General features: G+C 49.8%; 1 protein-coding gene across 2 annotated transcripts in view; it reads right to left on the bottom strand.

Moving 5' to 3' along the window:
• The window catches only part of shc2 (SHC (Src homology 2 domain containing) transforming protein 2), a 23,863-nt gene extending 14,197 nt beyond the window's left edge, over nt 1–9,666 (bottom strand). Inside the window, exons 1-2 of one of the 2 annotated variants that reach the window (XM_084435936.1) lie at nt 9,562–9,666; nt 5,367–5,624 (exon numbers count right to left, since the gene is read on the bottom strand). In XM_084435936.1, coding sequence (XP_084292062.1) covers nt 5,367–5,624; nt 9,562–9,636 — 333 coding nt within the window. In that variant the 5' untranslated portion in view covers nt 9,637–9,666. Of the gene's footprint in view, nt 1–5,366; nt 6,310–9,561 lie in introns of those variants that run through there. The other variant, XM_084435935.1, reaches the window with a different exon arrangement.
• Between the last annotated feature and the right edge of the window lie 510 nt (nt 9,667–10,176).

Below are 10,176 nucleotides of genomic sequence, written 5' to 3'. Positions count from 1 at the left end.
AATCGATTCTGAATCCCAAAATCGATCTTTTATTTAATGAAGGAATGAATGGTTCATTAATTCATTCAATGATTCATTCATTCATTTTTGGAAATCAGTATCGTTACCCAGCCCTAGTATTGATGTGTTGCATAACTTGGCAGTCATTTAATTAAGGTTACAGCAAAAAAAAAGAAAAAAGGTTTTAATAACACTAACCGAATCGATATCAAATCGAATCGTGATAATCGAATCCTGAACCTTGTGAATCGGAATCGAATCGATTCTTGAAATTCGACTCGATACCCAGCCCTAGTATCACAGACACTCTGCACACACACTGTATGCACTCTCACCACACTCTAATGGTGCGTTCGTTTGTGGTCGGACGTGGCAAGTCGCAAGTGGCAAAATACCTACCTCCGACCTGTGTGCATTCGAGCTATAGCGAATGATATGATGATGATATGATATGATATTGATGTCAGCCGGCAACTGGGGGCTGAGAAACATATCCGAATTTACGACGAGGAAGTGCGAGTTCATGCAGCGTATTATTTTAATCATTCCTAGTAGCAAGTCGCAATTTGCCACCTCCCAGTTATAAACGAATGCACCATAAGTATCAGTACCCTAATGTCACTGCACATGCTGACAACATGCATTCATGGGCGGAGGTCTGCACTGCCCTAGTGCACTTCTAGTTTACCATGGTATGAGAATGGTCCTCACTTAGCTAGCTCACTCTATATATCTATCTAGTGTATTGCAATCTTCTAACCTTAACAATAGCAAAAAACAACAATTTTTAATAAAAAGCATCTTCCATATTCGACCAGAAGTTCTGTGTGCATTGCCAAACCTGTGCCCTGTAGTCTAATTAGGGTTTCATAACACAACATGGCCATCTTGTGATTACTTCAAATGCAGTGTAGGCTAGTAGTCAGTCACTAAGACGGATCCCTGGTGGTTTGAGCCGGGGAGAGTGGCTGTGTAATGGCCTGACTGAGGTGGTAATGGACCCGTGAGTGGATTAGCAGCACTAAGAGCTCTAAGGCAAGAGGGAACGCTGTCCTCTGTGCTTGTGCAGACTGGATATGTGTGTTGGAGACGGAGGGGTGTGGAGGTTGGGCTTCACTCACTGATGTGCAGAAACCTCAACACATTTGTACTCCCGTACTGATAGCAAACCTTGTTCCTCTCACAGGGAGACAACTAGGGCTGGGTATCGAGTCGAATTTCAAGAATCGATTCGATTCCGATTCACAAGGTTCAGAATCGATTATCACGATTCAATTCCATTCGATTCGATTCAATTCAATATCGATTCGGTTAGTGTTACTAAAACCTGTTTTTTTAGCTGTAACCTTAATTACATGACTGCCAAGTTATGCAACACATCAATACTAGGGCTGGGTATCGATACTGATTTCCAAAAATGAATGAATGAATGAATCATTGAATGAATGAATGAATGAATGACCTATTCATTCTTTCATTTATTAATTCATTCATTAAATAAAAGATCGATTTTGGGATTCATGAATCGATTCTGAATCATTTGATTCAGAATCGATGAATCGATTCTTTGAACCCAGCCCTAGAGACAAGCACTGACTTCTGCGCTGTTAGCCAGTCAGCTTCTCTCTCAAATGTCTAGGAGCTTGGTCCGTGCCCTAATCTATCACGCACGTCATCTACTGTACAACATTATCTTCATTTGACTCAAGCTAAATCAGTATAATAATCATAATGAGTGGTTTCTTGCCTGGATCTGTTGTGACTACTGGAGAACTCAAACCAGCCGAGGACTCGCCCCAGCTAACTCATCTGGCTAAAAAGCGAAATGAGCATCCTAACAAGGTTAGGAGAGACCGGGGGTCAATCAGTGGTCTCTCTCCCTCTCTCCCTTCCCTCTCTTCCTCTTTCAATGCCCTCATTGTCACACTCTCTCCTGCATGGCGCACCGCGGCATAAACCCCTCTCTCTCTCGCTCTCCTCCGCCCTCCCTCTCCCGTTCTAATGGTCGATTCCTGCAACCGAGGCTCCAGCTGAGTTTCCAAGACACATTCTTCAGATATGCAGAACATTAGTGCCCTTCAGAAAGAGCCAATTTCCTCCCTTTCGAAAGGAAGTGAATTTCAGCGAAGGATATCTATCATATTAGCCAATCTGGCTGTTCTATCACTGCCACATGCAACATCCTGTTCCTCTCTGCAGCCAGAGTCTGCTATCCAATATCTGCTCTTTCCACTCTCTCTAGGAAGGAGTCCTTGCCAGGGTGGGGGTATCGCTGATGGCAGGATGGCTGTCTGGTTTGACTAGCTGGGGGCAGGGGGGTGGTGGGGGGGGGGGTTATTTTCCGTCAGCGCATTGCAGTGCCCGTCAGGCAGATTTAGGGCAGCTGCTGGCGCACGCCGCCAGGCAGGCTGCGTGGGCAGAGAGGAAGTAGCGAGTCAAGGCCGCACCAGGTTTCTGTCTCCCACTCTGTCTCAGAGAGTATGGAACAGGAAGGGGGGGCGCCTGAGGGGGAGAGTGGGTGAGGAGGGGGAGGGTAGGGGTGTGGAGGAGGGGGAGAGTAGGGGTGAGGAGGAGGGGGAGAGTGGGTGAGGAGGGGGAGAGTAGGGGTGAGGAGGTGGAGGGTGGCCCATGGCGGCCGTGCAGAGACACCAGCAGAGAGAGATCCGCTGTCACGCTGGCGGTAATCCATTCATCGGTGCCACTCCTCCCTGGATTGGTGCACAGTCTCCAAGCTGCTGATGAAGGGGGTTAGCCTAGCCGCAGGCTAACACACTCCGAGGTGTTTATGTGGGGACGGCGGTGTCAGCGGTTGGATCTGAGGGAAGCCCCCGGTCTGCGTGTCAGATTAATGGCTGTCCTAAGAGGCTGATGTTATTCTGTTTTAATTCAGATGGACTCTCGCTCCCAGCCATGCAACCCTGGCTCTTCCTCCCCATCACATGATACAAATGACTGTGATTAAATGTAATTGAATATAGTAATGAATGGGGGCTGTGTAGTGTCATCAGAAAGCGTGCTTGGGCCTAGACTGGGCTAATCAGGGGCCATGTCATTTAGCTGAGGCTGAGGGGTGGGGGTGTGGAGGAGGGGGAGAGTGGGTGAGGAGGAGGGGGAGTGGGTGAGGAGGAGGGGGAGAGTAGGGGTGTGGAGGAGGGGGAGAGTGGGGTGAGGAGGAGGGGAAGAGTGGGTGAGGAGGAGAGAGAGAGTGGGTGTGGAGGGGGAGAGTAGGGGTGTGGAGGAGGGTGAGAGTGGGGTGAGAAGGAGGGGAAGAGTGGGTGAGGAGGAGAGAGAGAGTGGGTGTGGAGGGGGAGAGTAGGGGTGTGGAGGAGGGGGAGAGTGGGGTGAGAAGGAGGGGAAGAGTGGGTGAGGAGGAGAGAGAGAGTGGGTGTGGAGGGGGAGAGTAGGGGTGTGGAGGAGGGGGAGAGTGGGTGAGGAGGGGGAGAGTGGGGGTGTGGAGGAGGGGGAGAGTGGGTGAGGAGGGGGAGAGTGGGTGAGGAGGAGGAGAGTGGGTGGGGAGGGGGAGAGTGGGTGAGGAGGAGGGGGAGAGTGGGTGAGGAGGGGGAGAGTAGGGGTGTGGAGGAGGGGGAGAGTGGGTGAGGAGGGGGAGAGTGGGTGAGGAGGAGGGGGAGAGTGGGGTGAGGAGGGGGAGAGTGGGGTGAGGAGGGGGAGAGTGGGGTGAGGAGGGGGAGAGTGGGGTGAGGAGGAGGGGGAGAGTGGGGTGAGGAGGTGGAGAGTGGGGGTGAGGAGGAGGGGGAGAGTGGGGTGAGGAGGGGGAGAGTAGGGGTGTGGAGGAGGGGGAGAGTAGGGGTGTGGAGGAGGGGGAGAGTGGGTGAGGAGGGGGAGAGTGGGGTGAGGAGGAGGAGAGTGGGGTGAGGAGGTGGAGAGTGGGGTGTGGAGGAGGGGGAGAGTGGGTGAGGAGGAGGTGGAGAGTGGGTGAGGAGGTGGAGGGTAGGGGTGTGGAGGAGGGGGAGAGTAGGGGTGTGGAGGTGGAGAGTGGGTGAGGAGGTGGAGAGTGGGGTGTGGAGGAGGGGGAGAGTGGGGTGTGGAGGTGGAGAGTGGGTGAGGAGGTGGAGAGTGGGGTGTGGAGGAGGGGGAGAGTAGGGGTGTGGAGGAGGGGGAGAGTGGGTGAGGAGGGGGAGAGTGGGTGAGGAGGAGGGGGAGAGTGGGTGAGGAGGGGGAGAGTGGGTGAGGAGGGGGAGAGTGGGTGAGGAGGAGGGGGAGAGTGGGTGAGGAGGGGGAGAGTGGGAGAGTGGGTGAGGAGGAGGGGGAGAGTGGGTGAGGAGGGGGAGAGTAGGGGTGTGGAGGAGGGGGAGAGTGTGGTGAGGAGGGGGAGAGTGGGGTGAGGAGGTGGAGGGTAGGGGTGTGGAGGAGGGGGAGAGTGGGGTGAGGAGGTGGAGGGGATCTCTGAGGGGAGATCATTACCACCTTGCTCTGGATAGTAAACCTCTTATGACCCAAAAGCACCAGAAGACAGGAAGGAAATGAAAATGACTACACTGACAAGTGGGCAACTAACTTTAAAGATGCAGGAGAAAATACCACACAGTCTTTACACCAACACATCGGTGTAGTCTTTGAGTAATAAATATGATAGATCTATATTGTATGTCTCTACACCTTATTTGAAGCACGCTTTATTTGGTTATCATTATCACTAAAAAGACTGCATCGTTTCATGGCACATAAACATACTTTCACTATATTGAGTTCCATGTAACACAAACAATCAGACTAGCAAAGCATGCCACTCCCACACCCGTATTTACACTCCTACCCTTGATTGAGCTTATCAAAACATTGTGCTTCATTAAGTGTATTATTCATTATTACTAATAGCAGCAAATTGACCTGCTTCCTCTAATTTAGGGTTTGTCCCCCCTGGGGGCTTGTATGATTTCTTTGTTTATCGCACCATGGAGCCTAAAGGCTGACGCAGTGTCCCATGCAGGCAGTCACACAAAGCCATCTCTCTGGATTAAATTATGTATTCCTCGGGCCCAGCCCCGGCACACTGGCTGCATCGCATACCGTCCCTGTAGCATTCTAATGCTCTATTGTCTCCCAGAGAAGCTGTCAAAGGGGTCGCTTGCCTTTGGATGACGCCTGCTATGTTTACAAGGACCACCAATTCCCCAAAGTAGATGAATCATTGTTTTGCAAGTGTGTTGGTAAACAACTAAACACTGAATAAACCTAGATGTGCAGTCTTGATATTTTTTTAAATCCAACACATTCCTAAAACCTACAGCATTCAGATGACTCAAGAAATATTTTTGCAATAGCAGATGTAATTTCCACTCTTAAAGCACCATCGGCATAAAAACACAAGGGTCATGCACAAAGCTCCGGACGGTCCACAGACTCACCCTGACAATGTAAGAGGCTCCTGTCCCTGTGATCTTCTTGTCGGGATGCAGCCAGCCCTGGGAGGGCTTGTGGAGGAAGCTGCCCTTCTGCTGGCTGAAGTCCTCCCCTCCCGGCCACATACCCTCCACCCTGGTCCTGCGGCTCATCCCTGACCTGGAGTTGCTGTGGCCCCCGGGGCTCGCCGTGCTCTCTGTGGCCCCCGTGCCCTGGCCCCCTGGACTGCCGCTGCTCCCCACAGCTCTGTGCCGACCGATGGCCTGTAGGGAACAGGGGGTGACACACACAGGGTCACAGGAGTTCAGCACGGCGGCCAGGCTGGCCACGGGGCCCCCGGCTGAGGCTCCGCCGGACCCCAGGGACGAGGCTTGCGCTGGGGCTGCCTTGCCAGAGTCCTTGCTGGAGCTGGAGCCGCTGCTGGAGTTGGAGGGACTCCGGCTGAGCAGCGAGTTGGAGAACTTCCACTGGGGCATCTTGGGGATGAGCATACAGAAGGTGGTGGTCCCGTCCTGCTCCCCGTCCAGGCAGGGGGAGTCGGCCAGGGCCGGGGCAGCGGAGGGCCGAGGCGAGGGCTCCAGGGGTGGCAGGGGGGGCAGCGGCAGGCTGGGGGCGGAGGACGGGATGACCGGCGTGGCCACCACTTTGCCGCTCATGGCTAAGCTCTGCATCAGGTCGTCGGAGGAAGTCACAGAGTCGTTGCGAAAGCGGCCATACTTTGGCTTAAGTAGCATGCCCGGAGGAGCCGCCCGACGCAGGGACTGAGAGGGGGTTCAGCTGACGGAGGACGAGGGGAAGGGGGAAGGGGAGGGGGAGAGGTGTAATGGAAGAAAAAGGGGGGGGGGGAAGGAATCTGCAAAATCTTCCAGGAAGAGCCGTATCCCTGTCAGTGTTGACCGAGGGGTGTCCTGCCTGCCTGCTCCTCTCTCCCTCTCTCACACGCGTGCTCTCTCCACTCACAGCTCCCTGCTTCTGAGCTGGCCTCCTCCCTCCCTCCCGCCCACTGCCTTGCTCAGGCTCTCTCTAGCGCCCCCCCCCCCCCACCCCCCATCTCCCTGGGTGATGTCATTGTGTTATTGCTCGTCTATTAGCCCAGCCCTACCCAGCTGCTCTCAGACAGCATTAGCTATAGCACACATCTGCCAGAGCCCAGTCTTTCTGCACACACACACACACACACACACACACACACACACACACACACACAGCCGGCATCATCAGCACAGGACACACACCACTGATACACTATTCATCCCTGTATGACACGGACTAAATACTGTACCCACGTCGCAGTATCCTTTGGCTGCAAAAGGAAGGCGCATGCATTCAAACATATTCAACGCCACACATGCATCTAGAAACGAGAGCGCACTGTACATCTTTGCTACATTTAAATCAGCGTTTAATTTCACTTTCTGGGACTGAATTATGCTATCCATGAATTGTGAGATCACCCCGAAGAGAGCATAAGAAAATGGAGGGGATAAGAAATGAATCTAAGATTATAATCCCTAGTGGTTCAAGTGATGTTGAAAAGCTGTGTGTAGAAGTGTAGAAAAGCCTTAGAATCCCTACTCAACTCATGAAACCACGATCTGCCCAGGGAAAAATAAAGTCATATCAAATTCATTCTTTTTACCTCCGCTGTTTCTCTCTCTATTGTCCAGATTTGACTATATGAGACAGACAGAATGCCACCCCCAGTGTGGCTTCTTTCTGTGTTTGTTCCGTGTGACTGAGGTGAGAAACAGAGACACTAGAAGGGTAATCACCTCATAGCTTGTGACGTGAGACAGGCGTTCTCTGTAGAGGTTAACCTAGCTGACATTAGTACTGCCACCATGTTGCAATCCTCCAGTGTGCTTTGCCGTCATAGGCGTAGGCATTTGTCCCCTCAACTGTAGGAAAGCTTTTTATAGATACAGTGGAAACAAACGAAATGTCTTTGAAATGTACAAAATTTGTAAAAATACAGAAGATGACTGGCTTGTTGCGTGTGTGTGTGCGCATGTGTGTGCGCATGTGTGCGTGTGTCTATGTGTGTGTGTGTGTGTGTGTGTGTCTGTGAGTGAGTACAATTCTTCTGAAACAGACATAGAAAACGACCGGAAGGGGACAATGCAGCACTCCTCTTAATGAAGGACAACAAAGGACCTAAACCAATCCCATCTGTCAGAGTTCTTCCCCATGTCCTCCCACTGCCCCATCTCCCTCTCCCCAGAGAGCCATACTGCCCATCTTCTAGACAGGCCAGGCCTTCTCGTTTTCTGTCTCCCACAGAAGGCCTAGCTGCATTTAAAAGAAGTGTGTGGGGGTGGGTGTGTGTGTGTGTGTGGGGGGGGGGTGTCAGACACCTCTTTACGGTAGTGTGGTGGTCTGATATCTCTGGTACTGCGGTCTGAAACCAAAGCGGTGTTAGCAGACATTTGATCTTCAAATCTTTCTGGGGGAAACAGTTACATCCTTCATCACAAGGGATCAATAGATGCCACTCCTACTACCTTGAAAAAACTTGACACTGTCACTCCGCACCGCTGTAATTTGTATCAGGCAGTGGGTTGGCCACCCCTGGCCACTAGGAGAGCACAACACCTGCCCCTGTATGTGTACAAAGCCATCTTAGAAAAGCTACCCAACTAGCTAACATCCCTCATCACATGGCAGGCTAGTCATCACCAGACAAGGTCTCAGGACTGGTTGACTCTTGAGATCCCCAGAGTCAAAACTAAACTTGGAAAGACGGCTTTTAAAGGAGTAGTAAAGGGAAAATCATGTTTAGCCCTGTTTTAAGGTTACTTATGATCATATACAATGGTTCAGATCAAAACGTTGACAAAAATAGCACTTTTGTGATAATTGCTCTACCACCGTTTTGGTCATACAATGGATGTGGGTGGGCACCATGAAAAATCATTCAAAAAACATGTTAAACTCTCAATTTCAAAGACAAGAAACTCACCGAGGTGTTAGTTGGCATTCTGACATATAATTCGCCATAAAGTAAGATTCTAGTTCATCTGGAAAGGCTTTTTAAAATATTTAGCATAGAACTATGTAGTCGCAGCACATACGTGTGTAAACTTCCGCTTGAACTGATGCCTTGATCTCGGGCAGGCTCGAAACGATAAGCGCTGCCGTCAAATTCATACTCTTCAAGATCAGCCATTTTGATAAGTGTTTTCTGAACTGTAGCCTAAGGCTTCCTTATCTGTGAGCGAAAGAGTAGCATGAGCAGTGAGCAAACTAGAAACCTGGTGGAGGGGTGCATCATGGGCCACCTTAGAACTTATTACATTTTGGAGCAGATCCAAATCACGAGCCGGATCCGTGAATGAAAATAAAACTTAGAACGAAGCCAGCTCCCTGTGTGGGGGTGCTAGAGACACAGGGTTTGGACTGGGGTGTGCAGGGGGGAGCCCGAAGTGCACCATATTGCCCTCCGCCGGTTGTGACCCAAGGGGGGGCGCCACAGAGCTGGCCAAATACAGCCACCCATTCACCTCCTGTCATTTTTACCTCCACCCCAGTGAATCACGGGACAGGTCCACGCCCAAACACAGCCTGGACGGCCAATCACCTCTGGACTAGGATTACACAAAAACTACCAGACTGCTTTAAATGAAACTCAGTGGAGGGGTGAAGCATGGGCCAATTTAGAACCCATTCAATTTTGGCATGGACAGAGCCATGAAATGCATTCAGGGGCGGAGGTCTGTGCTCTCTGAGCACCATTTCTAGTTTATGATGTATTGTGCAACTAGAGCACCACTGAAAATTAGATGTTGATCTTAGTGGGCATCCCTGGGTAAATAAAGGTACAATCAAATAAATAAATAAATTAGGTCAGATCTGCCACAGGGATGATGCAAACAAGACAGTATATGGACTACCTTTTCCAGAACTCTAATGCCTCTTTAACATAATAAAGCTTTATGATGTCAAGCTTTCAAATAAAAAAGTAAATATCAAGACATTTCTTGCTTCATTTGAAAAGGTCAGCAGTGGCAATGAGAAGCTGAGAAAGTCTGACGCATCACAAAATGCATGTGCAAGACAACATTTTAAAAAATAAAATGGTACCAGATACAGTATGCAGTTTGTACTCAGATATCCTGCCAGTGGATGAGAAAACATCATTTTCATCCTGATCATAAACACACTGAAGGTAATCAGACAAGAGGCAGCACAGCAACAACTTACCGTCAAGTCAAAGAAGGAGAAGATGTTAAGAGTTAAAATCCACAGTTCGGAATGAACCTGAACCAATGAGAACATTCAGCCATTTAACCACTGTTACACCCCCCCCCGCCACACACACACACACACACACACACACACACACACACACACACTCTCTCTCTCTCTACCTCCTCCTCCAAACAACCAATCGCATCAGTTGGTTGTTTTAGGGAGAGTATTGAGAAGTTACTCATAAACTAGATGTCATCAATATGTAGGCAAGAGAATAGGATAGGACTACTATTATCAGTACTATGATAGGCCTAGTATTATCAGTACTATGATAGGACTACTATTATCAGTACTATAATAGGCCTACTATTATCAGGCTACTATTGTGAGTGAGGAGGAATCCTCCTAAACACAATGTGAGATATTTTGACAGGGCTAACAGACCTGAAGTAGCCTACACTATATATTTACTACAATATTGTAATAACAAATGCACAGTATCAGTCTACATGGTTTTTATATCACATACATGTACCTGTAGATAGTGTAGGCTACATATTAAAAAAATAAATATATATAATAATAAAAAAAAAGAAAAAAAAGAAGAAAATAATGTAATAATTA

This window comes from Borostomias antarcticus, assembly GCF_949987555.1.
Source record: "Borostomias antarcticus genome assembly, chromosome: 3".
NCBI classification, from domain to species: domain Eukaryota; kingdom Metazoa; phylum Chordata; class Actinopteri; order Stomiiformes; family Stomiidae; genus Borostomias; species Borostomias antarcticus.
The sequence above is the reverse complement of the archived record's forward strand: the minus strand, read 5'-3'. Positions and strand labels throughout refer to the sequence as shown.